The 27,806-nt window shown below is 37.6% G+C and overlaps 1 protein-coding gene across 1 annotated transcript in view; it reads left to right on the forward strand.

Annotated features, from left to right (window-relative positions):
• MND1 (meiotic nuclear divisions 1) overlaps positions 1-27,605 on the forward strand; it is a 61,718-nt gene extending 34,113 nt beyond the window's left edge. The window contains exons 5-8 of the mRNA XM_083367980.1: positions 5,644-5,718; positions 7,997-8,111; positions 24,847-24,891; positions 27,354-27,605. Of these exons, the coding sequence (XP_083224106.1) occupies positions 5,644-5,718; positions 7,997-8,111; positions 24,847-24,891; positions 27,354-27,460 (342 nt within the window). The 3' untranslated portion in view covers positions 27,461-27,605. The remainder of the gene's footprint in view (positions 1-5,643; positions 5,719-7,996; positions 8,112-24,846; positions 24,892-27,353) is intronic.
• Positions 27,606-27,806: the final 201 nt, after the last annotated feature.

The raw sequence follows: 27,806 nt of genomic DNA on the forward strand, positions 1-27,806 counted from the left end.
TGTATATATAATGAGAGATTGTAGCATTTATATATAACATGTTCCCCCGAAAATAAGACTGTGTCTTATATTTTTATCTTTTGCCAAAAGATCCATTAGGTCTTATTTTCGGGGGATGTCTTATTTTGCAGCTGGCCACCCACTCCCTCCCACCATCTGTTTGCCCACAGCTGCAACAGGTTACATGGATTCCTAGGGCAGATGCACTTTTCGCCCAGATCAATGACAGAGACTGGAAGCTTTGTCTACTTGCAAATGGGGCGCTTTGAAACAGAGCAAATTGCTTTGAAATGGAGCGAATCACTCCGTTTCAAAGCACCCCATTTGCAAGCAGAGAAAGCTTCCAGTCTCCCCCGGGTGAGAAGTGTGCGATGGAGCCAGGAGGAGGCAGAGGCACGGGGGAAAGGCAGGCAATCTGGATGTGCTATGTGGCCATCTGGCTCGCGGGAGGCTTGTGCAGTGGCACTAACAGCAGGTGGAGGCAGAGGCACCAGGGGAGACAGGTGATCCCAACGCATTGCCCATTCTGTCCCATCTCTCAGCTTGTCCGTGACCAGGCTGGGGCAGGATTGGGATTGGTGTGTTGGGATCACCTGCCTCCCCCAGTGCCTCTGCCTCCACCTGCTGCCGGTGCTGCCGTGCAAGCCTCCCATGAGCCAGGCAGCCACACAGCACATCTGGATTGCCTGCGTCCCCCCGCCTCTGCCTCTGCACTCGGACTTATCTGCTCTGCGCCAAGGGGTCGGTGGGCTGCGGCTGCTGCGGACACCATTTGTGCCTCCGCACTCACCGCCTCTTGTGCTGGCCATGCCCGTCCCCCGGGCTTATTTTTGGGGTAGGGCTTATATTAGGCCCACCCCAAAAATATCAGGCTAGGGCTTATTTTCAGGTTGGATCTTATTTCCAGGGAAACACAGGTAGTAGTGAATAAATATGTATTTAAAAATCAGTATTTATGTATAGTCAAATTCTAGTTTCCTATTTATCATTAAAATAATCCTCACTACAATTGATACATTTTAATAATTTTCACTATATTAACATTTAAGCAAGTTTCCTATAAGATATAATAAAATGTTATTATTTTTTAATTTCTGAATGTTATCACATTTTGAAGATAATTATTGTCTCTTGAAGAAGTTCATATAAGTAAAATAAAAATAGGAGACCATAAGACAAGCTGTATCTTCAGGTTTATAAAGACAAGAAATATAAAGAAAAGGCCATAGAAAAGGAACAAAAGAAAATTGTTTCTTTAAAAATACATGATGGTATGAATATAAGTGGTATTGATAGCTAACTTATGCTTTCCCTATTTTCCTTTCATAATATTCTTGCCTGAATAATTGCTGCCTTTCAGTTGTCCAGTGCAAGGTTACTATTAATAGTAGGAACGAAATCCTCTGTCTAGCAAGACAGGGGAAACAATCCCAGTGAAATTGTCCCACTATTGGCCAATCTAAAGGACTGGGTCAGGTTACTTTATGTCTGTTGCTATGAAACAGGAAGTACATTCTCTCAGCTGTCCTATCGCACTGATTAATTTTTGAGATTAATATAAATTCAGTAAATTTAAAGATAAGATAACCAAGATAAGGTAAAATGGCCAGGGTAAAAAGAAAATAGCAATGGTAAAACTGAGTCATGAAACGTATCTATGAAAATATTCCTTATCGTTGCAATTGAACCTGTCATTTTCTTTGTAGTAATTGTAGAACTATGTTACATGTTATATTAGCTCCTGACCAGTAGGATGCCTGTACAATTGGTTTCATCTGTATTGGGACTCTTCAGGCATAGGTTTCCTTTATAACAGAGGTCACCAACCTTTGTCGGTTGGTGGACCAGAGGAAAAGGGAGGAGGGCATTTTACTTGTGTGCATGTGCGCTCGAGTGCACGGGGCTGTGGGCACACATGCGCCGCAAATGGGGTGGGGCTAGCGTCCGCGTGATACTCACTAGCCCTGCCTCATTCTTGCATGGCTCAGTGCCTTGTTTCTGTGCCTTGCAGCATGGCAGTGGCCCAGTTTTTTGTGCCTCATGACGTGTAGCACTCTGTTTTTGTGCTCCACAGCATGGTGGTGGCCCACTTCTGTGCCCTGCAGTGTGGTAGCGTCCATTTTTGTACCTTGCAGCACGGACTCAGGGACTCAGGGCGGTGAACAGGGCAATACATAAAAACAAGATACAAAAATTAAAAATTATTAAAAAGTAATTAAACAGTGCCCGTAATAAATTAATACAGATTAAAAGTTAAAATCCATTTATAAAATCCAACCCCATCCCATAAGGCCAGGCCAGCTTGTTCAAAGAGATGGGTTTTAAGATCGCGCCGGAAGGAGCGGAGATCGGGTGCCATCCGGAGCTCGACCGGAAGATGGTTCCAAAGATCCGGTGCACCCACAGAGAACGCCCTCCCCCTGGGGACCACCAGTCGGCATTCTTTGACCAGTGGCACCCTGAGGAGGCCCTCTCTGTGGGAGCGTACTGGGCGGAGGGAAGTTGACGCCGGCCGCAAAATCTTGAGCACAGAGATTAAGGAAGAACTTTGCATAATGCAAAATTGTGTGAATTTGATGGGAACCAACTTAGGTGGCTTTAAAAGGAAAGTAGTATTTCCAGGTACCAAAGCAGAATGTTATGCATACTACCAGTTGTTGGGAGAACATTAGTAAGAAAATGCCAAGGCCCTCAAGTTTTATTTACTAGAAATCCCTGATAGCTAATTATGTAAAAATGCTGATCTTTACTGGATGTCTTATATCCTATTAATGGGATTATAAATATTTAGTCATCAGTTCCAGATAAGTCAATTTGTGTAGTATCATTTCTGCAATTCAGAAAGATTTGCTAAACTAAGCAATACTATAAGTTGAAAGATATTTTTGTTTAAAATGTTAAAATGCTGGGATGTAAAAAGCTGAGATCCAAGGTTGATTTTTCATCTTTGCTGCCAAAACGAGTGAGTTGCTGTATAAAAATATCCTGTGGAAAAATACCTTTTGAGAGGCTTTCCCATAAAAGGCAATGTGGATAGAGTAGATTCTACAATTTACTTTTCAGTGAATCAACAGAACAGAACCTTAGTAATATAGTTTGTATGTTATGCTGTGGACCTTTCTCAGTTTTAGCTGGAAATCCGATCATGAAAATTGCTATATTAGCAAACATTTCAGAGACATTAAAATACAGTAACTCATCCAGTAGTCTATGTACTTACAGATATTAAAAAGACATGCTGCTGATTATTCAGATTCTTAAGTTCAGAACATATAAAATATTGAGATTATAGCACTTTTTCTGTATTTATTATATTCATGCGGAATTTATACCCTTTCAAACTTTTAAGAATGCCTTTTTATAAGTTTATCAGCAGCTGCTGCCATCTACAAAGTTAAGAGTAATTCATCAAAAATAGAGATTTAAGTGATAAAAGCAATGAACTATTGTGACATCTCAAAGTAGCATTTCCAAACTTTTTCCTTCATTGCCAAAACCATTTATCAAAAAGTTCTTTTTACTACTTATCAGAATGTCCTTATTTAAATGTCCCTGTGATTTGTGTATTATTAGCTGAAGAAAAAAAAACACGTTTACCTGATTTTAGGTAATTTACCCAAGTTTGAGAAGAACTGTTTTAAAATGTAACAAATTATCTCCAAGGAATGATAAGCCACTGAGTGTGTTCTGTTGCCATAAATTAAACCAATTACCTCTCTAGAAAACCATTTGATAAATTTAATACGTATACACTATGCCACCTATATAGCCATGTTTTTGGTATGTAACATATGTTTGTATGCACACACACAAACTGATAAGTACATTTGTCACAGTCACTGATGGCTTAATCATTTTTCGGCTGTTGTACTGCAAGTTACTGTACATAGGCATCTTGAAGGCTACCTGGAAATCACAACGGATCCAGAATGCAGTAATGTGCACTGTTCTAGATATTTTGCAGTTTGCCTGTATTATATGCCTACCCTGTGAGCTGAAATGGCTTCCATGTTTTTCTGGTTGCAATTAAAAGTCTACATAGCACCTTTAAAACCCTGAATGTTATTTGAAGGACCTTGTTTCCCTGAGGAAACCAGGTGGAATAGGAAAGATATACGCCAGGGTCCCCTCCCTTAAGTGTTGTCATCTTGTGAGATCCAGGAAGTGTAACTGCTCAGTGGCAGCCTGTGCCCTGAGAGTTGGCAAGCCTCCCACCTTCTAGCCTTCTAGAAGGTCTTGAGGGAGTGGCTCTTCTCCTAAGTTTTGGACTAGGGCAGTGGTAGGCAACCGTGGCTCTTTTATGACTCGTGGACTTCAACTCCCAGAATTCCTGAGCCAGCAGAATTCTGGGAGTTGAAGTCCACGAGTCATAAAAGAGCCAAGGTTGCCTACCCCTGGACGAGGGTGAGGCTGAAACCCAGTAGGTATAAATGTCAACATAAAGGAGTTTGGTTCTTGGGCTTTGGGAGTTGGTTTTTATTGTTTATACTGTTTTTATTTTTTAGGCTGTTACTATTTTTTTTGTTTTATTGTTGTTTTTGTGAGCTACCCAGGGTTATTGTATAAAAGACCTGCAGTCATCTATATCTCATAAATATATAAAATTGTAACAATTGTTTGTGAAAGACTTTCAATGTCACATGAATTTCAACTAGCCTCATTTATCACTAAATCAGAGTTTAAATTGACTTTTGAATGAGAGCAGTGGTTTTTATAACTAGTTTGGTGTATGACTTTTGCATATTACTTTGTGAATAATGGTTCTCACAACAACTGTAATATCTTACTTCACACTTGCACCTCCTCATTTAATGTGATAGTTTGTGGTTAGTAAGAGATATTTTTTTTCATTTCTGCATAAAGCAGCAAAGGATTGAACCATAAACATTAACATAAAATACATAAGTTTTGACACTGATGTCTGGTAATAGATATGATTATGATATGATATAAGCAGTGTGTTGCTGATGTGCTCGAGTCTGTTAATGGAACAGTTTCTTCGGATTGCAATAACCTCCTTACCTATTTTAATTTAAAAATATATTTTTAATTAAAAATAATAAGTGAATGTTGACTTGCTGCAAAGCACCATCTATTAGCATAATACTATGTATAATACTGATTTTAAGACTTACCTAGTCCCCTTTGATAATCCTGGAGAAATAAAAATGATGGTTTAGCTATAGCTTGATATTTTATTAACAATACTGATCTGCACAGAAAAAGAGCAAAATAAGCTGGTATGATGGAGAATTCATCTTTGCATGCATAAATATTCTACCTGTGTGGGTCTCAGTGTAAAGTATCACCTATTGGTTAGACTGGTATTTGGATTTTCATCACCTACTTCCTATCTCAGAGAAATGGTTTCTTAAAAAAATATTCCTAAGTATTTTTCTTTCGACATATTTTTACAATGTGTAATTCTGTTATCCAGCAGAAAGAAGCTATCCTTCCATAATCTTCTAGTAAATGGATATTTTGTTATGATTAATTAACCATAATAGCCATCTTATGGACAGGCATATCATAGAAATCTAAACCCGTTTGAAACTAAATGTCATTTTTTAAAATGAAAATGAAATTTTAAAAATGAATATTGGATATAAATATTAATTATATGATCTTTTTCTTTTCCTTTAGTTCTCAGAATATTGTCAGAAGAAAAAAGATTTAGAAGAAAGCATTGAGCAATCAAAAATTGGGCGGGAAGATACTGTACGTTTTATTTCAGAACACTGATTACCAACGAATCAAGCCTCATTTACCATGTGTAATTTTGTATGGTGGCTCAAAGACCCTAAAAAATTACTGCATGACTATATCATTAAATCTTGTGACCTTTTTGTATTCTTTTATGGTGCCTTCTGAAATAATTTAAAAAAATCTGGTGGGGGGGAATACCATGACATCCCTATTTTGCCATGCCCCAAGTTCAGATGGAATTCCAATTTGAAATATAGTGGTCAGGATGAAAGTATGGATTTTGGGTAAGTGGCAGCTGTAGAATGCAGGGTTGTCTCTGTTACTTAAAACGGGTGCCCAACCCCCTGTCCGTGGACCAGTACTGGGCCGCAGCATGCCAGCAACTGGTCCGCAGAAACAAGCAAAGCCCCATCCACGAGATGCAGGCAGCACACAAAACCATGCACCCTCCATTACGCAGAAAAACCTCTTTACGGAAGCAGTCCCTGGTGCCCTAAAGGTTGGGGACCTCTGACATAAAACACAGCTTTGTAATAGTACCAATATTATATGTTACATGAGGGGAGTTTCTTTGAAATTCTAAATATATTTTAGAAATCATTTTATTTCTAAATCCTTTTTTAATTTGTTACACTTTCTTTTAAAGTATTCATACCATACTAGATTATGAACATGGATTTATAAGGACTGTAACTAGAGATGCATTCTAATAATCTGCACATACGTAAACCATTATTGCCAAAAATGCACATGCTTTTCTACTTAACCCTGAAATATATATTTAACAGATAGTATAAATCCTTTCTAATTGCTGCCACTGTAGTTTTTGACCATAAGAGATGCAGTATCCAGTTCTGTTGTCATGTGTATAAACTTTTAGCTACCCTGTTAAGACAGTACATTGCCTGGAGTATCATTGTGGAGGTAGTCTATATTTCATACCCCTTCATATACTTCATAGTTCAAGAATGTCCCCTCAGGAAATTTCAAGGTACCTGGGATGATTTCACTGCAGCCACACCAGAAGCAGTTAGATGGTTAGCTTCCTTAGATATCAAACTATTATATCTATCCCATTGAAATTCCATGGCTTCATATTATGGTGATTATATTTTGGTTTGATCTTTACTTAATACTGTATATTATCTCCTATACTGTATTGTCCACATATTAATTTTATGTGGACAATACAGGTAATCCTCGACTTACAACAGTTCATTTAGTGATCATTCAAAGTTATAGCAGCACTGAAAAATGTGACTTATGACCGTTTTTCACAGTTATGATCTTTGCAGCATCCCCATGATCATGTGATCAAAATTCAGATGCTTGGCAACGGGTTCATATTTATGACTGTTGCTGTGTCCCAAGGTCATATGCTTACTTTTTGCAACCTTCTGATAAGCAAAGTCAATGGGGAAGTCAGATTCACTTAACAACCGGGTTACTAACTTATCAGCTGCAATGATTCACTTAACAAGTGTGGCAAGAAAAGTTGTAAAATGGGGCAAATTCGCTTAACAAATGTCTCACTTAACAATTTTTGGGCTCAATTGTAGTTGTAAGTTGAGGACTATCTGTATGTGTGTGTATATATATATATATATATATGTGTATGTATATGTGTGTGTGTAAATTATTCAAATTGCTAATAAAGAATTTTAGGGAGGCTGAAATGATCATTTCAAACTTCTTATGTTCTCATCAGTCAGTCATACCCTTTTGATCATTTCAGCCTCCCTAAAATTCTTTATTAGCAATTTGAATAATTTACACAAATAATGAGCTGTCATAAGTTGTGATTATATCCTGTGGATAGCCTTGAGTTAGGCCAAACAGGAAAGAAAGAGTTAATTAGCAAGGTGTATTCAAGACTTGACAAATATTTTATATATATATATATATATATATATATATATATATATATATATATATATATATATATATATATATATATATATGTGTGTGTGTGTGTGTGTGTGTGTGTGTGTGTGTGTCTGTGTCTGTGTCTGTGTGTCTGTGTGCACACATATATATACACATACACACACACATTTAAAAAAAATTGCATATGCTAAATAAATAAAATAGAAATTCTGTCTCATTGTATTACTGTCATAATTATATTGTGCTTAAATGTAATAGAAAAAATGTTACAGTGCACCAGTTTTATCTGCTAGATTTGAAAGAAATTGGATTCTCTGTATAGGCAGTGACCATAAAACTTGATAAATTTTAATGATAATGATGGTTATTTTATTTTGGATTCTCCCAAATTAAATGTATTCAGGCAGAACGTGCAGCACTAATAAAGGAACTTACTGCCTTACAAAAGAAGAAAGACCATCTAAAGACAGAAGTAGATAAATACAAAGAATGTGATCCAGATATTGTTGAAGAAATCCGTAAGTTCTGTCTAGTATTATACTATTTTTCCAGTGCTTTTTATAATACCATTTTCATAGCTTTCAAACAATGGTATTTTCACTGATGAATGTTTAACTCTTGATACCTCCTTTCTGGTCACAAGCACTATATACTTCCTTTTTGGTATTTGTGAGTGTGTGTGTGTGTGTGTGTGTGTGTGTGTAAGTGTGTATATGCTAAGAGTATGAATCTGCAGAATAGAAGGTATGTTTTGGGAAAAAACAAATTGTGGGTTGGATGAAGATGTTATTTCTGTCAACTTGGTTTGTCTTATGGTTGTGAATTCACGTGAAAGGACAGCATAAATCTGTCAAAGATAACTGAAGGTTTGTGTCTATAAGGAGACAGTCAAGTGGCATAGAGAAGAAGGTAGAAGATGGAAGACTTAGAAAACTGGTTCAGCTGGATTGGTGTAGATGTGAACAGTGAATAAAACAATATCATATTGGCAATATAGTCAGTGAGATCTGGTTACTTTTTCTATTTTTGCTGCCCTTACTTGAATCAGGATATGACTATGCTTATCACCATTTGGATGGCTAATGAAGATCAGGGCAGCCACTATTTGTAGATTAGGCGTTCACTTTGAAATCAATAAGGCTGTCTTAGGACTTACCTGTTGAAATGAATGATATAGTCATGTTAAAAGATGCCTGCCAAAAAGAAGAAAAACTGTTGTTGCTTCTATCTACTGACCATTGTGGGTTCACATTTAGAAATGTTGACAAATAGATATACCATAGGTTAAAACCATTCAGACTGGGTGTGGAATCCTTTTTTTTCAGAGGAGACAGTCTCAACACAAAGGCTGCAGTGACAATAGGACTTAGTAAAGATGATAGGTAAATGACTACAGAAGTCACTCATTGCAGCTATTTATAATAGGTCTATTTGAATAGGACGATGATAGTAGGCAAGATTGGTTGACAAGAGCACACGTTTTTTCTGTAGAAGTCGAACAATTCTGGAACAATTTTCTGTTATTTTCCATATCACAGCCCTTCAGATGTCTTCCTGTGATCTTTTTAGTGGAACATCCAAAACTCCAATTGATTTTTTGTTTTCCCTTTCAGATCTCTTATCATCTTGGTTGTTCTCTGAACAGAGTTCAGTTTAGCAATGTGTTTCATAATATATAGTGCTCAGAACTGGGCATACTATTCTAAGTACAGTCTGATCAACTAAGAGTAGCAGGAATGAAGACTTCTCTTCATCTGGACATTACCTTCTGTGTTCTGTTTCCATTCTTGTTCTCTTTCATCCTCTAACCCTTCATATGTGGCTGTTTTGTTTTGGGAGTTTGGGAGGGGGTGTTGCCCCAGTTTTTCTTTTAAATTGTAGTTCTATAAAGCTCCATTAACAAGTCCTGTATATTTTTTTTGTGCATGACTGAGAACGTTTTTATAATAATTTTTATGACAGTTTAAAAATACAAAGATTTAAAAACTAAGAAAAATATCAAAAGTGCAGAAAAAAGATTATATGTGTGTGTGTGTGTGTGTGTGTGTAAATTACTAACAAAGAATTAAGGGAGACTGAAAGGCATTTCTAACATTAGTTTTCATCAGTCAGCCATACCCTTCTGAGATTCGAACCTGGGCTGATTGCACATTAGGCAGTTGTTTTTACCTCTTGAGCCACAGGATCTCTCTCGCTTTGTTAGCTTCTGCAAGGGGAGATATGTGTCAAATGTTAACTATTTAGATTACCTTGCTAGGCCCCAAACATGGGGCAAATCTTTATTTCCTGTTTTCAGCCTATCTTGAAGGCCATCGAACAGGCAGTAGTCACACCGGACAGCTCATATATTTGTGTAAATTACTAACAAAGAATTAAGGGAGACTGAAATGCATTTCTAACTTATTAGTTTTCATCAGTCAGCCATACCCTTCTGAGATTCGAACCTGGGCACATTAGGCAGTTGTTTTTACCTCTTGAGCCACAGGATCTCTCTCGCCTCCTTCCCATGTTATATCTCATCTCCTATCTGAACAAACATTGGTAATTCAGTCCTAGTCAGCAAAAGTCCCTAAGAGTTACCAGAAATAACAACACACATGTTAATATATAATCAAATAGATCAGTTTCATATTCCTTTATTTTTAATAGTCTTATCTTTCTCTTTAAAATATAAAACAATCTCTTCTTCGTGTATCTCTTATCTATAAACAAATCTTTAAAACCTCATCATTCAGGCCCATTCAGTAAAAAACCATTAACAGCTTTTAAGAACAATATATTAAGAATCTTCATTTTTTAAAATCCAAAGTAGCCTTATTCTCAATAGTATCTTCTTCCAGTTCCTCTTTTAAGCCCATTTTTATGATAGCAGACATCTTAATAGAAATTTCTTAGTGTATTTTCCCCAAATATCCTTGAATTCTTCCAAAATTAAATAATTTTTCCTTTCTGTATTAGTGGATTTCTTCTTTAGTTGCCTCTAGTGTCCAGCCTTCTCCTCTTACCTTGTTTTTCTCTAACACACAATATTTTTCCATTGAAAGACTTTACACTTAAATTCAAAGTCTTATACTGTATATTTTTAACAGAATTTTAAGCAACCCACAAGAAGGATTCTTATAATTAATTTCAAAATATTATTTCAAATCCATTTGGCTACTTAGTCCATTTACAGATAGTCCTCGAGTTACGAATGCAATGGAGCCTGCCCATTCCATTCGTAACTCAAGAATTTGTGGGAGTAAATCTTGTACCTTGAGCGAGATCGCTCTCTGCTAAATAACAACTGACAGCTCATTAAGTGAACATGAAGTATCTCAGGGTGGGGAAGGCCATGGGGCCTAGTGATGGAACAGGCCCCCAAGGCCTTCCTGACCCACTAAGATATCTCATGCTTCCCCTTCCCTTCATGCCACACTGAACTCACTTACCTTGAAAAGATCCATCTCCTCTCTGCTACGGTTTCCGCCTTCGATGGAAGCTCCTGGCTGCCCATAATATTGCACAAGTTCAGGCACCCGTCCTCTTTTCTGAGAATGGGAGTGTCAGAACCTTATGTTCTGTGTGCATGGGATTTCTCATTCTTTTTGGGTTCTGCCATTCTCCGGAGATGGGAAGAAGCTTGGAAGAGCAGAGAGCTAGTACTAGTAGCGCCAGAAAGAATGAAGCAACTGGGCCAAAGCCAAAAGTACGCTCAGCTGTGGATGTGTCTGGTGGTGAAAGGAAAGTCCGATGCTGTAAAGATTTTTTCTCCATAGGAACCTGGAATGTAAGATCCATGAATCAAGGAAAGCTGGACGTGGTTCAAACAAGAGATGACAAGACTGAACATTGACATCTTAGGAATCAGAGAACTAAAATGGACAGGAATGGGTGAATTTAACTCAGATGACCATCAGGTATACTAGCCTTCATAGTCAATAAAAGAGTAGGAAAAGCAATACTGGGATACAATCCACAAAATGACAGAATGATCTCAGTTCAAATCCAAGGCAAACCATTCAATATCACAGTAGTCCAAGTATATGCCCCAACCACCGGTGCTGAAGAGGATGAAATTGACCGGTTCTATGAAGCCCTACAGCACCTTATAGAGCTAACAACAAAAAATGATGTCCTTATCATCATGGGGGATTGGAATGCTAAAGTAGGAAGCCAAAAGATAACCGGAATAACAGGCAAGTTTGGCCTTGGAGTACAAAATGAAGCATGGCACAGGCTGATAGAATTTTGTCAAGAGAATACGATGGTCATAGCAAACACTTTTCCAACAACCCAAGAAACCGCTCTACACATGGACATCACCTGACAGCCAACACAGAAATCAAATTGACTATGTGCTCTGCAGCCAAAGATGGAGAAGCTCTTTGCAGTCAGTAAAAACAAGAACAGGAACTGACTGTGGCTCAGATCATGAGCTTCTCGTTGCAAAATTTAGGCTTAAATTGAAGAAAGTAGGGAAAAGCACTAGGCCACTCAGATATGAACTAAATCATATGCCTTGATGAATACACAGTAGAGGTGACAAATAGATTTAAGGAATTAGATCTCATAGAGTGCCTGAAGTATTATGGACGGAGGTTCGCAACATTGTACAAGAGGTAGCAACTAAAACCATCCTGAAGAAAATTAAATGCAAGAAAACAAAATGGCTTTCTGAGGAAGCTTTGCAAATAGCTCAGGAAAGAAGGGAAGCGAAATGCAAGGGAGAAAGAGAAAAATACACCCATTTGAATGCAGAATTCCAGGGAATAGCTAGAAGAGATAAGAATGCCTTCTTAAATGAACAGTGCAAAGAAATAGAAGAAAACAATAGAATAGGGAGGACCAGAGATCTCTTCAAGAAAATTGGAGAGATGAAGGGAACGTTTCATGCAAAGATTGGCATGATAAAGGACCAAAATGGCAGGGACCTAACAGAGGCAGAAGAGATTAAGAAGAGGTGTCAAAACTACACAGAAGAACTATACAAGAATGAGCTTAACATCCCAGAAAACCACAATGAGGTGGTCACTGACCTCGAGCCAGACATCCTAGAATGTGAAGTGAAATGGGCCTTAGGAAATCTGAGCAACAACAAAGCTAATAGAGGTGACAACTATTCAAAATCTTAGAAGACGATGCAGTAAAAGTGCTACACTCAATTTGCCAGCAAATTTGGCAAACAACTGGCCACAGGATTGGAAAAGGTTAGTTTACATTCCAATTCCAAAGAAAAGCAGTGCCAAAGAATGTTCAAACTATCGCACCATTGCACTCATTTCTCATGCTAGTAAAGTTATGCTTAAAATCCTACAAGCTAGACTCCAGCTGTATGTGGATCGAGAACTACCAGAAGTACAGACAGGATTTCGAAGAGGAAGAGGAACTAGTGATCAAATTGCCAACATACGCTGGATCATGGAGAAAGCTAGGGAGTTCCAGAAAAACATCTACTGCTTCATTGACTATGCTAAAGCCTTTGATTGTGTGGATCACAACAAATTGTGGCAAGTTCTGGGAGTACCAGACCATCTTATTTGTCTCTTGAGAAACCTGTATGTGGGCCAGGAAGCAACAGTGAGAACTGGACACGGAACCACTGATTGGTTCAAAATTGAGAAAGGAGTCCGGCAAGGCTGTATACTGTCACCCTGCCTATTTAACTTATTTGCAGAACACATCATGAGAAAGACAGGCTAGATGAATCAAAAGTTGGAATTAAGATTACCGAGAGAAACCTAAGATATGCAGATGATACCACCCTAATGGCAGAAAGTGAAGAGGAACTAAAGAGCCTCTTGATGCGGGTGAAGACGGAGAGTACAAAAGTTGGGTTGAAACTTAACATTAAGAAAACCAAGATCATGGCATCCGGCCCTCTCAATTCCTGGCAAATAGATGGGAAAGAAATGGAGGTAGTGACATATTTTATTTTCCTGGCCTCCAAGATCACCGCAGATGGGGACTGCAGCCAGGAAATTAAAAGACACTTGCTCCTGGGAAGGAAAGCCATGGCAAATCTAGACAACATACTAAAAAGCAGAGACATTACCCTGCCAACAAAAGTGCGTATAGTCAAGACTATGGTCTTCCCAGTTGCAATGTATGACTGTGAAAGTTGGACCATAAGAAAGGCTGAGCACCAAAGAATTGAGGCCTTTGAACTATGGTGCTGGAGAAGACTCCTGCGAATCCCCTGGTCTGCAAGGTGATCAAACCAGTCAGTCCTAGAGGAGATCAACCCTGACTGCTCTTTAGAAGGCCAGTTTCTAGAGTTGAAACTCAGATACTTTGGCCACCTAATGAGAAGGAAGGACTCACTGGAGAAGAGCTTAATGCTGGGAAAGATTAGGATAGATAAAGGGGACGACAGAGAATGAGGTGGCTGGATGGAGTCACTGAAGCAGTAGGCGTGAACTTAAATGGACTCCAGAAGATGGTAGAGGACAGGAAGGCCTGGAGGAATGTTGTCCATGGGGTCCCGATGTTTTGGACACGACTTTGCAACTAACAACAACAAGGTAAGCATTATCTCTTGCCGCAACATGTATTATGGATTTCTCTTAAATTTGAGAAAATGCATAAGCAAAGTCACATCTGCCTTCACAGTTCATAGCAAGAAATATTAAAAGCTAGCATACAGTTGCAAGAAAAAGTATGTGAACCCTTTGGGATTATGTGGAGTTTTGCATGATTGGCCATAAAATGCGCTCTAAATGTCATGTAAGTCACAACAATAGAAAAACAGTCTGCTTAAAATAATACTACACAAACATTAGCTGTTGTCATGTTTTAATTGAACATAAGATGGAAACATTCACAGTGCAGGGTGGAAAAAGTATGTGAACCTTTGGACTTAATAACTGGTTGACCCTCCTTTGGCAGCAATAACCTCAACCAAACGTTTCCTGTAGTTGCAGATCAGACCTGCACAACGATCTGGAATAATTTTGGACCACTCCTCTGCACAAAACTGTTTCAGTGTAGCAATATTCTTGGGATGTCTGGTGTGAATCGCTCTCTTAAGGTCATGCCACAGCATTTCAATCGGGTTGAGGTCAGGACTCTGACTGGGCCACTCCAGAAGGCGTATTCTGTTCTGTTGAAGCCATTGTTTTGTTGAATTAGTTGTGTGCTTTGGGTCATTGTCCTGTTGCATCACCCATCCTCTGCGGAGCTTCAGTTGGCGGACAGATGGTCGTACTTTTCCTGCAAAATGTCCTGATAAACTCTGGAATTCATTTTCCCATCAATGACAACAATCCGTCCAGGCCCTGAGGCAGCAAAGCAGCCCCAAACCATGATGCTCCCTCCGCCATGTTTTATAGTGGGGATGAGGTTTTGATGTTGGTGTGCTGTGCCTTTTTTTCTCCACACATAGTGTTGTGTGTTTTTCCCAAACAACTCAATTTTGGTTTCATCTGTCCACAGTATATTTTGCCAGTAGTGCTGTGGAACTTCCAGGTGCTCTTTTGCAAACTTCAAACGTGCTGCAATATTTTTTTTGGACAGCAATGGCTTCCTCTGTGGTGTCCTCCCATATACTCCATTCTTGTTTAATGTTTTCCTTATTGTAGATGTGTCAACAAAAATGTTAGCATGTGCCAGAGATTTCTGTAGGTCTTTAGCTGACACTCTAGGATTCTTCTTTACCTCATTAAGCATTATGTGCTGTGCTCTTGCAGTCATTTTTACAGGACAACCATGCCTAGGGAGAGTAGCAACAGTGCTAAACTTTCTCCATTTGTAGACAGTCTGTCTTACCGTGGACACATGAACATCAAGGCTTTTGGAGATACTTTTGTAACCCTTTCCAGCTTCATGCAAGTCAACAATTCTTGAGTCAACAAGTCTTCTGAGAGCTCTTTTCTGAGAGGCATGGTTCACATCAGACAGTGCTTCTTAAGACCAGTAAACCCAAAACAGGTGTGTGTTTTTAAAGGGCAGGACAGCTGTCAGCAACACATCCAATATCCTCACACTGATTGGAGTCAAGGTTGGCTCACTCCTGGCTCCAATTAGCTCTTGAAGTCATTAGGCTAGGGCAGACATGTCAAACACAAGGCCCGGGGGCCGGATCCGGCCCGCGAAGTGGTTTCATGTGGCCCGCGAAGCCATCCTGGAAACAGTGAGGGAACGGCCCCCACTGCCTTAGCCAGAGACCCTCCTCCTGCCAGAGACCCTCAGATCTGTCCCACTCCTGCCCAGGCCCCCATAGGCACCCTTGATGCGAACGATGCCACACCCACCCAGTAGGCCACGCCCACCCTGGCCATACCCACCCGGCCCCCTGAGGGCAACCGCAATGCTGATGCGGCCCTCAATGAAATTGAGTTTGACACCGCTGGGCTAGGGGTTCACATACTTTTTCCACCCTGCACTGTGAATGTTTACATGTTATGTTCAATTAAAACATGACAACAGCTAATGTTTGTGTAGTATTATTTTAAGCAGACTGTGTTTTTCTATTGTTGTGACCTACATAACTTTTAGAGCGCATTTTATGGCCAATTCATGCAAAACTCCACGTAATCCCAAAGGGTTTACATACTTTTTCTTGCAACTGTATACCTAGACCTCTATGGAACTATATTGTTAAAAAAATGGTATTTGAGTATTAATCAGCATGCATTGTAAAATCTAATAATGTCAATAACATTGCTATTCAAAAACCATTTGTCAAGGATTAAGTAACAAAAGATACAGCTTGTCTTTTACTTAGTTTGTTGAGCACTTGACTTTGTGTTCAGCAGTGGAAAGTGATCTAGAAAATCTATTGCTGTATTTTTCAGTTTTACATAACCACACAGAGCAGTTCCCAGTTTCCATCTCCTAGATATCTGGATAGTAATTAGCTTGTGTTTATTATTTTGTATTAGTGCATATACTACAAAAGTGGAAAAAAAAAGAACGGAAAGCAAATTCTGCCTTTTCATCATTTGTGAGCTAGCCATTTGTTTCAAGTTTAAACTGATACCATCAGTTCATCTCGTAAAAATACTGATAATTATTCAAGATTTAACTTTTATATGTAGCTTAATAACACCGTGCAAAAATGTGGAAAATAAAGAACAGAAGGCCTACCAAGATTTCCAGTTGATATATACTGTTTACGATAAATGGTGACCTTATGAGCAAAAGTTCACAAGCTTCTTATGACAATTATATTGCTCTTTCAGGGACTTTCCAAGGATTCATTTGATCACTACTAACCACTGTATCCATTGACTTTCCTTTTTGCTTTTCTTGCCAAGCACAGTAATTCTTTTTAATCCATCATGCATTCACATCAAGTATTTAAGTTTCTTCTTGCTGATTCTTGTCTCAAGGGAGCAATTAGCCTTTATTTGATCCAGAACTGATTGACTGTTTCTTTTGCAGGCCCTGGTACTCCTTCTAATGATCTCCAGATCCATAAATCCAAGGTGTATGTTTTTCAGTCTTTCCCAGTCACGTTTTCACAACAATCCCATTACTATTAAAAAGACTATGCTTTAATTATTCTGATCTTTGCTGTGATTGAAATGTCTTTATTTTGTATGATCTTTTTTAGGTTTCTTTGCCTTCTCTACAATTACCATCTCTATATTTGCAACTATTCCATCTGTTTTAACTGTGAAGAAAAATTCTCAGCATCTATCAGTCTCTCAAGTTCATTTGAAGTTGGACTTTGGCTAGGCAGGTTTTTTTGGAAGTGAATACAACACATCTGAACCCTGTTATCTGGGAGGAGTTTGAGCCAATTTATTCTGAAGAAGTGAATAGGGTCATTGCAGCTGTGAGCTTGGTTACTTGTATTCTAGACCTATGCCCTTCTTTGTTAAAGCTTCCTGGAGGTGGCATGTGACTTGGTCCAAATGGTGGCTAATTCCTTTTTGTAGGAGGGGGTATTCTTCTTGCCCTGAGGGAGGAGATGTTGCTCCTCCTTCTCAAGAGACCTTCCTTGACGCAGCCTTCCTAGACAACTTTGGTCCAGCCTCCAACCATTTGGAAAGATTGATTAAGGGGTAATTCTCAGCTTCAGAGAGCCATGGATGAAGCAAATTATTTGAGCCCTTTTCATTCTAGGTTCAGGCCAGTGTATAGCACAAAGATGGGATTGGTTTCATTTGCTGATGACCTTTGGAGAGTTTGGGACAGGGATATTGCAACTGTCCAGGTCAGGGGTGTCAAAGTGCCGGCCCGCAGGCCAGATGCATCACGCCAAAACCATGCCCACCCCATTGCCGGCAATGGGAAAAAAGTCATGTCATGTGACGTTGCGAATTTGACACCTGTGGTCTAGGTTTTCTTGCCACAACATGTATTATGGATTTCTCTTAAATTGAGAAAATGCATAAGCAAAGTCACATCCGCCTTTATGGTTCAGAGCAAGAAATATTAAAAGTTAGCATACATGTATACATTTTGAACACTATTCTTGACAGTTCATAACAACAATAAAACCCAGTAATTATATCCTGATTCTATCCTGGCAACTGGGTAAAAAGCCAGGTCTTGATGGTCTTCTGAAAGGCTAAAAGAGAAGGCTGCCAAATCACCCTGGGGATTAGGGGTTCCATAATTCCATAATGTATTCTGAAATTAAAAAAACCCAACAAAATTACTGCTTTCCACTTCTTTACCACGAACTAGCGTGCAGGTTTATATTACCTTTGTCAAGTCAGCATTTAAGTAAATCAAATTTTCCATTTTTTCCTTTTACATTTATAAAGAATTAATTCTTTACTCTTGACTGATAAAATAGTATCACTTTCATGTCCTAATTTGCTCATTTAGTTTTGACTCCAGTTAACTTCTTTGAAATTCTGATTTCTGAATTCTGAAATTCCAGATAGATGTAGACTTAATTTAATTTACATTTTACAAATACAGGTGCCTTTTTTGTTAGTATGCGTCCAGCTTTGAATTTTATTATCTAGTCAAATTCTGCATTTTATTAAGGTTTCACAAGCTATATACAGGTAATCCTCGACTTACAACAGTTCATTTGGTGACTATTCAAAGTTACAACACTGAAAAAAGTGACATGACTGTTTTTCACACTTATTACTATTGTGGCATCCCCATAGTCACATCAACAAAATTCGGATGTTTGGCAACTGGTTCATATTTATGACGGTTGCAGTGTCCTAGGGTCATGTGATCAGCTTTTGCAACCTTCTGACTAGCAAAGTCAATGGGGAAGCCAGATTCAATTAACAATGTTACTAACTTAACAACTGTAATGATTCACTTAACAAGTGTGGCAAGAAAGGTCGTAAAATGGAGCAAAACTCACTTAACAAATGTTTCACTTAGCAACATAAATGTTGGGCTTAATTGGGATCATAAGTCAAGGATTACCTCTATAGTGTTATAGCAAAACATAATACTTGCAGAACACAGAGAAGCATATATGCAGCAGTTATGCTAAAACCGTCTTGGTGGGTTCCTGCATTATAGGTTAGAAAGCCCCATACTGCACTAATTATAAAACGTATACTTATAAATAGTATATTAATTGGTATAAATCAGCCTTATTTTAAATGGGATGTGTGTCTCTTTAAAATGAATGGATTTCTATTTTATAATACTTCACTAATTTTGGATTCACCCTTTTAAGTTCAATTTTCCAATTTCTGTTATCAAAGCAAATTTACATCTTAAAAATAAAAATTATTGTACTTTAAAATTCACTACTTTTTATTGTCAGCATTTGAATAGGTTTTGCCTACAATAGGTTACTGTTCTAATGACCTAGAGAACAGTCATTGCTTTTACATTAGTTGTCTCATTAGTTAAATACAAAGAATTATTCTTTCAGAAAAGTACCTGGCTGCAACTGCAGGGCATCAATTATAATTTTAGAAGGTACTGGAATAAATGAATCTAAGCCAAAGATAGAGTAGCCTTACAGAAATGTTTTCTTTAATGGTGGGGGAGGATTTATCACATATGGTGTTATTTGATAACTAAGTTGAAAGTATTTCAGGGTATTTTGGCTATTGTTAGCTGAAAAAGAGATTACAAAATTTGCTTATTGGTGGATATTTGCAAGCTGACAACTCATACTGGTCCAAGCTACTTCTTGTTTTGTAAATTCAGCTATTTATGCTTGATGTTTTTCCCGGTCAAAACTTTTTTCTTTTTCCTTTTTCCTTTTTCGTTATTTCACTACATTGCCAGTATATTCTCAATGAAAATTCAAATTATACTTATTTTTTTTAATTAAAGTAATAATTTGTTATTTCATGATACTCCACACTTTCTAAATTGACAACTTCATTTAAAAAAGGTTGATGGTTCTAATGCATTGAGATCTCTTTTTCTTTTCTTCCCCTTTCCCCTTTTGAATATAATAAATCCAATATTAATACCTAAAGATAGAGTATGTTCTCAAATACAGCACCAGTATGGCATAAATTTTCTCTTGTTAATTGCCTTCCCACGAACTATTTTTCTCTATTGAGTGCTGTTTCTAAGAAATATGTTGGCAGTGGAAAAACTACTGGAAGAATTTTGAATGAATAATGTAAAGTTATTTTATTATCTTTCCAGAAATTTATAACTGGAACTATATTTGTATTATATCTGCAGTTGATCCTTCATACTTCGCTTTTCTTGCTGTATTTACCTTGATTATATGTTTTTGTGGAATTAACACCTACAATTAGCAATTACTCTTTCAGTGGCACCGAATGAATGGTTCTTATGACCAAAGCTCAAAAAAAAAAAGAGCCTTGGTGGAGCAGTGGGCTAATGCCTCCTTAAGTAACACCAGCTGCCTGCAGTTAGTGCAGGTTCGCATCCCACCAGGCTCAAGGTTGACTCAGCCTTCCATCCTTCCGAGGTAGGTAAAATGAGGACCCAGATTGTTGGGGGCAGTTAAGCTGACTTTGTAATAATGCCGCTTGGGGGTGTGTGAAAGCCCTAATAAGCAGGCATATACATAGAATGAAGGCTACTGCTAAGCTTGTAAGCCGCCCTGAGTCTTCGGAGAAGGGCGGGATATAAATGGAATTTAAAAAAAAGTTCCAATTGTCACATCATCCTTTCAATAACGTGATTGTGATTCAGGCACCTACGTGGTTGCAGCATTGTATGGTCACCTGATCCAAGTCAATGGGGAAGCTGGAAGGGAAGGTTGCAAGTTGCTCCAATAACTTGCTTCTGCCATATTTTTTCCTAAGGAGCCCACTACAGAGTACAAGATAAGTTGTATGTGCACACTCCCTGCCTGCAATCTGTAGAACATGCCTGTTTGCCCAATATTTGCACAGCACTACAACAGCCCTTTCCTTTGGGGCTGCACTCATTAGCACTCATCCATCTGCTGGCCTGCTTGCAAGCTGCCCAGGGCCTGTGACTTCATGCTGGCTTCCCCATTGACTGCTTGTTGTAAGAGAGCAGTCTTCCAAGGTCACAAGTCATGGTCACATGAGGTCCTGACTTAAGGACCTGCAAACTCTGCTTAATTATGGCAACAAGGACTACCGAGATTATTGTCACTAAGCAATGCAGTCACGTGACATCACACGTTACAACCACAACACTTCCTGTTGGAAAAGTCCAGTCCCAATTGCCTTTGTAACTTGAGGACTACCTGTGTCCCTGAGGTAGGGGAAGGCCTGCTCCTTTTAAATCTGCTCCCCCCCACACACACACAATATACTTCTTGATGTGCTTCCAAAACTGCTACCCTCACTTGTAGGTGACTGCTGCTTGTAAATTCAGAGATAAGAGCAAGTGCAAGGAACAGAAGGAGGGAGGATAAAGGGTGCCTATCTCTTTAGGAGGTTTTCTATTCTACGGAGGCTTCTAGTTTTTCTGCTCCCACTATTTTTTTCTGTTCTGTAGCAAGCACAGAGCTTTTCCAGTTGCTTGGGTGGGCTCTCTCTAGCAGAAAAGCACAAGGGATAATAGAGCCTCAGAGCCTCATGGCTAGAGAATGAGTGGTCCTGCATCAGAGCATCTGGAAACCTACTGGTTTCCCTCAGAGTATGGATAAGAACGGGATTGTATTGCATTTTCTGGCAGAAAACTCCATTTGCTGTCAGATCAACTTCATTTAGCTTTAGCGTGCCTCATTGGAACAGAATCGGAACAGAGATAGAAACTCCATGTGATGACATGTCCTGAAGAATTTTTTAATATATCTCCATGGCCTGAGAGCAAGAAGGGTATCTTAATAACACTTAAGCAAATAACTGTCATACAAAGTTGATGAAATTGCTGCAAGTTATTTATGTGACTTCTGCAATAAAAAATTGAGTGTTCTATCTTTGTAAACCAATGGAGTGGTGCTTTAAAACAAAATTTTGTTTCATGTACATTGGAAGCTTCAGATAGGTTTTATACAGGATGGTTAAAATTAACTCAGGAGTTGGAACTTACTCAGAGTTTGGTTTTAGTCTGTAATCCTATTTTGGGCCAACACTGGTAAGATAGTTAACATTAATTTGGATGTATCACTATTTATTCAAGATGCCTATGTTTGTCTTAGAACTGTAGATTTTAGAGGTCTGGGGTCTGGCTAAAAATATAAAATATTTGCAGGGAAAATCTACAACTGATTTGCAGCAATTTTATTTATTGTCTATCAATATTTTTCAGAGGAACAAGGAGGAACATCTTAATACAATAAAACTTTTTGAATTTCTGTTTTTACTGTATAAGAGGATTTCTTAACATGACGGTTGGACTGTATGACCATTTCTTTATAGATAGAGTTGCAATAGAGAGCAAGGGAAAAGGACTATGAAGAAGGAAAAAGTTGCAAGAATGCCAAGGCACTCAAATACTAGGCTAGAAAGGAAAGAGAAAATGGGCTGTGGTTGTTATCACACTCTGTCTGCATGGGAGGAAAGAATGAAAAAAGTTTATTGCCTGCCAGCTTTTTTGCAAGCTGCAGCATTTTGAAGCAGGTTTTTTACTTCTCTTTTTTTCTTCTTTGATTTCAGTGAATAAGAATAGTTACGTACAAAATGGGACCCAAATTTTAGAAATTATGTAAAAGCAAGCAGGTAGATCCTATTACAAATAGTGTTTCCAATTTTAAGTATTTTTGCTTATTTCCAATAAAACATTTATAAAATTGTAAAGTTTTATCATTAATTTATTTGATATTTTGATTAAAATATGATTATTAAAAGTAAGTGAGATATTTATTTTTGGTCCTATGGTATCTCCAGTGAAATCATAATTTTATCCATGATTCATTTTATCATTTCAGGGAATACATATCATTTTAGATGAGAACCTGTCTTTGTAATATAATTTACAGGATCCTTTTTTCTTTTGTTTTCTTTTTCCTTCCTTCCTTTAGTTTATTTTAAATTTATTATATTTTTTAATCTGAAGTTATATTTTTATTTACTGAATTGTTTAGCATACTATGTTTCATTTTAAAAATGTTTTTGTTTTATAGTCAAAGTCAAAAATATGGAAGCTTTTCTAAATACTTGCACTTTTTTTAAAGCAGATGTATGATCTCATCTGCAAGTTTTAAATAAAATAGTTCTTTATGTTATAGGATTTAGAGTTGGGCACTTATCCTGCCACATATTTAACAGTTCATTTTGCAAATTAAGTCTTGCTAATAGTGTAAATTTATAACAAGAAAACATTTTATGTTGCATTAATTTTTCTCAGAGACAAACTTGTACATTGACCATTACCATTAAAGTGCTGGACAGGTACTGACAAACCAGGGCTATATGTGGATGTGAGAACTATAAATAATTTCAGGATCTCACTATGGAAGCCTGCTGTAGTATGCAATTCAGAAAATGAAAAGAGAACTGTAAAATCTTATTTGCTATAAGAGTAGTTTCCATGTGTCCCAATAGCCCCTTTCCCACAATCTTTTGAGTGATCATAGGCTAGCCTAGAAATATTTCTGTATTATTTTGGTATGTGATTAAATAGTCTCATAAAATGGATGTATATATTTTAGGTGTTTAGCAGTGTAGTCTGTTTCTATAAGCAATCAAACACATTGGTATAGAACAGGGGTGTCAAACTCAATTTCATTGAGGGCCACATCAGCATTGCAGTTGCCCTCAGGGGGCCGGGTGGGTATGGCCTGGGTGGGCGTGGCCTACTGGGTGGGCGTGGCTAGAGTGCATATGGCCTACTGGGTGGGCATGGCCAGTTCTACATCGTTCGCATCAAGGGTGCCTATGGGGGCCTGGGCAGGAGTGGGACAGATCTGAGGGTCTCTGGCAGGAGGAGGGTCTCTGGGCCAAGGCCAAGGCAGTGGGGGCCGTTCCCTCACTGTTTCCAGGATGGCTTCGCGGGCCACATGAAACCACTTCGCGGGCCGGATCCGGCCCCTGGGCCTTGTGTTTGACATGTCTGGTGTAGAACTTTGTATACAGAAGCTTTTTCAGCATACACTTATAAACTTTACTAGCTGCCAATTCCCATTTCATAAATTCTCCCATAGCAGAGGAATTTGAATAATGAGAATATATGAACTGGAACATTAAGAGCCTTGGTGGAGTAGTGGGCTAATGCCTCCTTAAGTAACACCAGCTGCCTGCAATTAGTGCAGGTTCGCATCCCACCAGGCTCAAGGTTGACTCAGCCTTCCATCCTTCCGAGGTAGGTGAAATGAGGACCCAGATTGTTGGGGGCAATTAAGCTGACTTTGTAATAATGCCGCTTGGGGGGGGGTGAAAGCCCTAATAAGCAGGCATATACATAGAATGAAGGCTACTGCTAAGCTTGTAAGCCGCCCTGAGTCTTCGGAGAAGGGCGGGATATAAATGGAATTTTAAAAAAAATTAAGAAGTTGCCCCAGTAATTTATAACAAATGAGCAAGGGATTTTACAAGATTCTGTAATTCGTCAATGTTTTGTTTTGATGAAAAGTAGTAATAAAAGCATTATTTCAAATAAAATTCTTTATTATGCATCACAGAATTCAGATACCCTATTTTTAAAATTTTTGTGTTTAAGTGTTTCTTCTTAGAGCATAGCCTCTTCTAATTCAGTGAAGCACTAAAGGATTCTTATTTTCCTATAGTACAGCAAGATATGTCAAAAAATTTCCGTTGTAACTAGTAGAAGCTATTACTTCAGCATATAATTTCACTTTGATGTAACTTCACTAATCTTTGAGAATTGGTTGAATATTAACTTCAAAAGAACAGTAAAACATGTTCAAGTTATTTAAAATGTATAATAAGTTTGAAAATATAGTTTTATTCTTTTGAATCTGTTCAGTTATTGATCTAAAGAATTGCTTCTATAGAATTTTATTTCTTTATTTCTTTTTCTTTTTAGGTCAAGGAAATAAAATAGCTAAGGAAGCAGCCAACAGATGGACTGGTATGTCTGCATTACATTATTTTACACATTCTTCTGTGAACAAAAATAAATACATGGGAAAAAACAATTTTTAATTTAAGATTTTAATTACTATTTTTTTTACATAGAACTGACTTATTTGCCAGGCAACAGATTGCTGAAAACTCATAAAATAACTATTACTGGTAAAGTTTGCTATTGGTCATAAATGCAAACATAAATATAATTTTTGTGATTTCTGATTCAAACATTTCAATGTTTTTGTTCATTGTTAGATATAGACTCAGTTTTGCTAGGTATCACTTCTGTTATTGTTTGGATGCTAAGATACACAATCATGCACACTGAATGACAAGCTTCAACTAATCTGCAAATAATGATGAATAATGGTGCAAACTAATCATATATTTGAATAAAAAGCAGTAAAATGTGTGTTTAAATTAATCTGAAATTACTTGGGGTTTTAAATTAGAGTGCACAGTAGTATATGAATCATGGTAATCCTACAGAGCAGCTGACAATAAATTGATTTGCTCATTGTCAGATTATTGTGAATAATAATATGAATGGTATATGATTTTACGTTGTAATTACAATTTCATCACATTACATCATATTCCACATTGGGACAATTTTCCAGGAACAGTCATGTGTAAACATGTTCAAAATAATTAGTACATAATCATGTTTCAACATCAATTTTATCACTGAGAAGTAATTTGCATATGTTACCTAAAATGAATCAATAAAAGTGCAAATAATTAAATAAAAAATTGTTTTTTATATGTAATTGCTAGTTCATTGAAATAGTTTTTAGAGATTCTTCCTCAAAAGTTTAGAAGGGGCCATCTGAGAAAGTCCTTCTTTGATTATAGAGCTGCCATCTACCAAGTAGTCTTTGATTTACGATCACAATTGATCCCCAAATTTCTGTTGCTATGTGAGTTTTGCCCCATTTTACAACCTTTCTTGCCACAATTGTTAAGTGAATAATTGCAGCTTTTCAGTTAATAACACAGTTGTTAAGTAAGTTAAGTTCAGTTGTTTGCTAATAACTGAAGGATAAAAGAATAGCATATTAAGTGTTTTCAAGCAAATTGAATACTTGATTTCTTTCCTTGTGATTTTTATCTCTTTGTAACAGTTTAGTATCAGTTGCCATGTGGGCAGCTCCTGTTATAAAATTAACATACCAAATTGGAGAAAACTGTGTGCGTCATATACAGTATGAACACCTATCGTTATAGTATTAATTTTTCTCAAAAATCTTTCCCTCTAACTTTATTGACAAGTTTTTTGAACAATCATGCTTCATTAGGTACAATTCTTTCAAAGTTACAATACCATCAGTTTTATAATTTTTGTATCTGTTTGATACTAAACTGGATGCAAGATGCTATTTAGGAAATACTGTGACACTTAAATCAACAGGAAAATGAAATCAAGGTTAGCATAAAGTCTAGAAACTATCGTAATTTTATTCTATTGAGTTCTAGGGAAATATTTCAGTCTTCTGCTTCAGTGTAGAGAGGGAAGGATTGGTTTCTTTTTTAAAATTTCTGAATCAAATGGGAAGTAAACAATTTTGGTTAAAATCTAGATAGAATTTAAATAAACAGAGGAAAAACTGGTGCCTACCAGTATAGAAACCTCCAGAGACATGTGACTTTTCAAACACATATAACTCCTCAGTTACTAAGTGTATATATCAAGTTCTAAGCCTGAACTATTTGCCCTGTGCCTATGGTGCAATCAATTGCTTTTTGGAAAACTATTACTACTGAAATGTCTCATACAGGAAAGGGATTTCAGTGTAGTTTTTATTTAGATTTTTTAGATTTTATTAGATTTATATACCGCCCTTTCCCGAAGGACTAAGGGCGGTTTACAGGGCATTTTAAAATCACATCAATATAAAATACAAAGTTAAAAGAGAATTAAAAGATTAAATTATCCCTGAAAATAAAACCCCAGTTAAAATTCTCAGCCTGGGTCAGAGAGCTCAAAGAGCCAAGTCTTCAGGTCCCGGCGGAATGAGCGTAGGTCAGGGGCAGTCCTAAGCTCCACGGGCAGCTGGTTCCTGAGGGCAGGCGCACCCACAGAAAAGGCCCTCTCCCTGGGTGTTATCCCCCGGCAATCTTTTACCGGTGGCACCCTGAGAAGACCCTCCCTGTGGGAGCGCACTGGACGAAGGGAACTTGATGCTGGCAGCAGGTGTTCCCTCAGATATCCTGGACCCAAGCCATTTAGGGCTTTATAGGTCATCACCAGCATCCTCATCTCTACATGAGAATTGGAAATTACAAAATAATCACTGTTGGATATTGCAGCCAAAAAGGTGATTTATCTCTGAGGAGCGGCCTCAGGATGACAATTTGTAGATAGGTTAATTAACTTTAAACACTAAGGGTCTTTTACTATGATTATCATTATAAACACTTGAAGCGCTAACATCCATTATTTTTCATCTATTTTATTTACAGATAATATATTTGCTGTGAAATCTTGGGCTAAACGGAAGTTTGGATTTGAAGACAACAAAATTGACAAAACATTTAGTATACCAGAAGATTTTGACTATATTGATTAAAAGTATTTAAATGGATATCACATAACTTAATATTGTTCAAGATGCCTTTATTTTAAATTTCATTTCATTCCTACCATTACTTGTACTGTTAATAAAAACTGAAAACACTGAAGTAATTTTCCTTTCTTGCACTTTGATCTTCCTGATAATTTCTTATTACTGATGCTTGATGAGCTTGAAGGTTTTAGTTCTTATTCATTAGATCTCATAGCATTTATTAATGAAAGGATTCAAATATAAACCCATTCATGCAAGAGCAGAAATATACGACAAAGCAAGAAATATGTTGCTTCAAAAACTGGAAATTTTTAATATATGATTAAATTTAATGCAGCTTATTTTTTTT

This window comes from Vipera ursinii (genome assembly GCF_947247035.1).
Source record: "Vipera ursinii genome assembly, chromosome: 7".
Lineage (NCBI taxonomy): Eukaryota > Metazoa > Chordata > Lepidosauria > Squamata > Viperidae > Vipera > Vipera ursinii.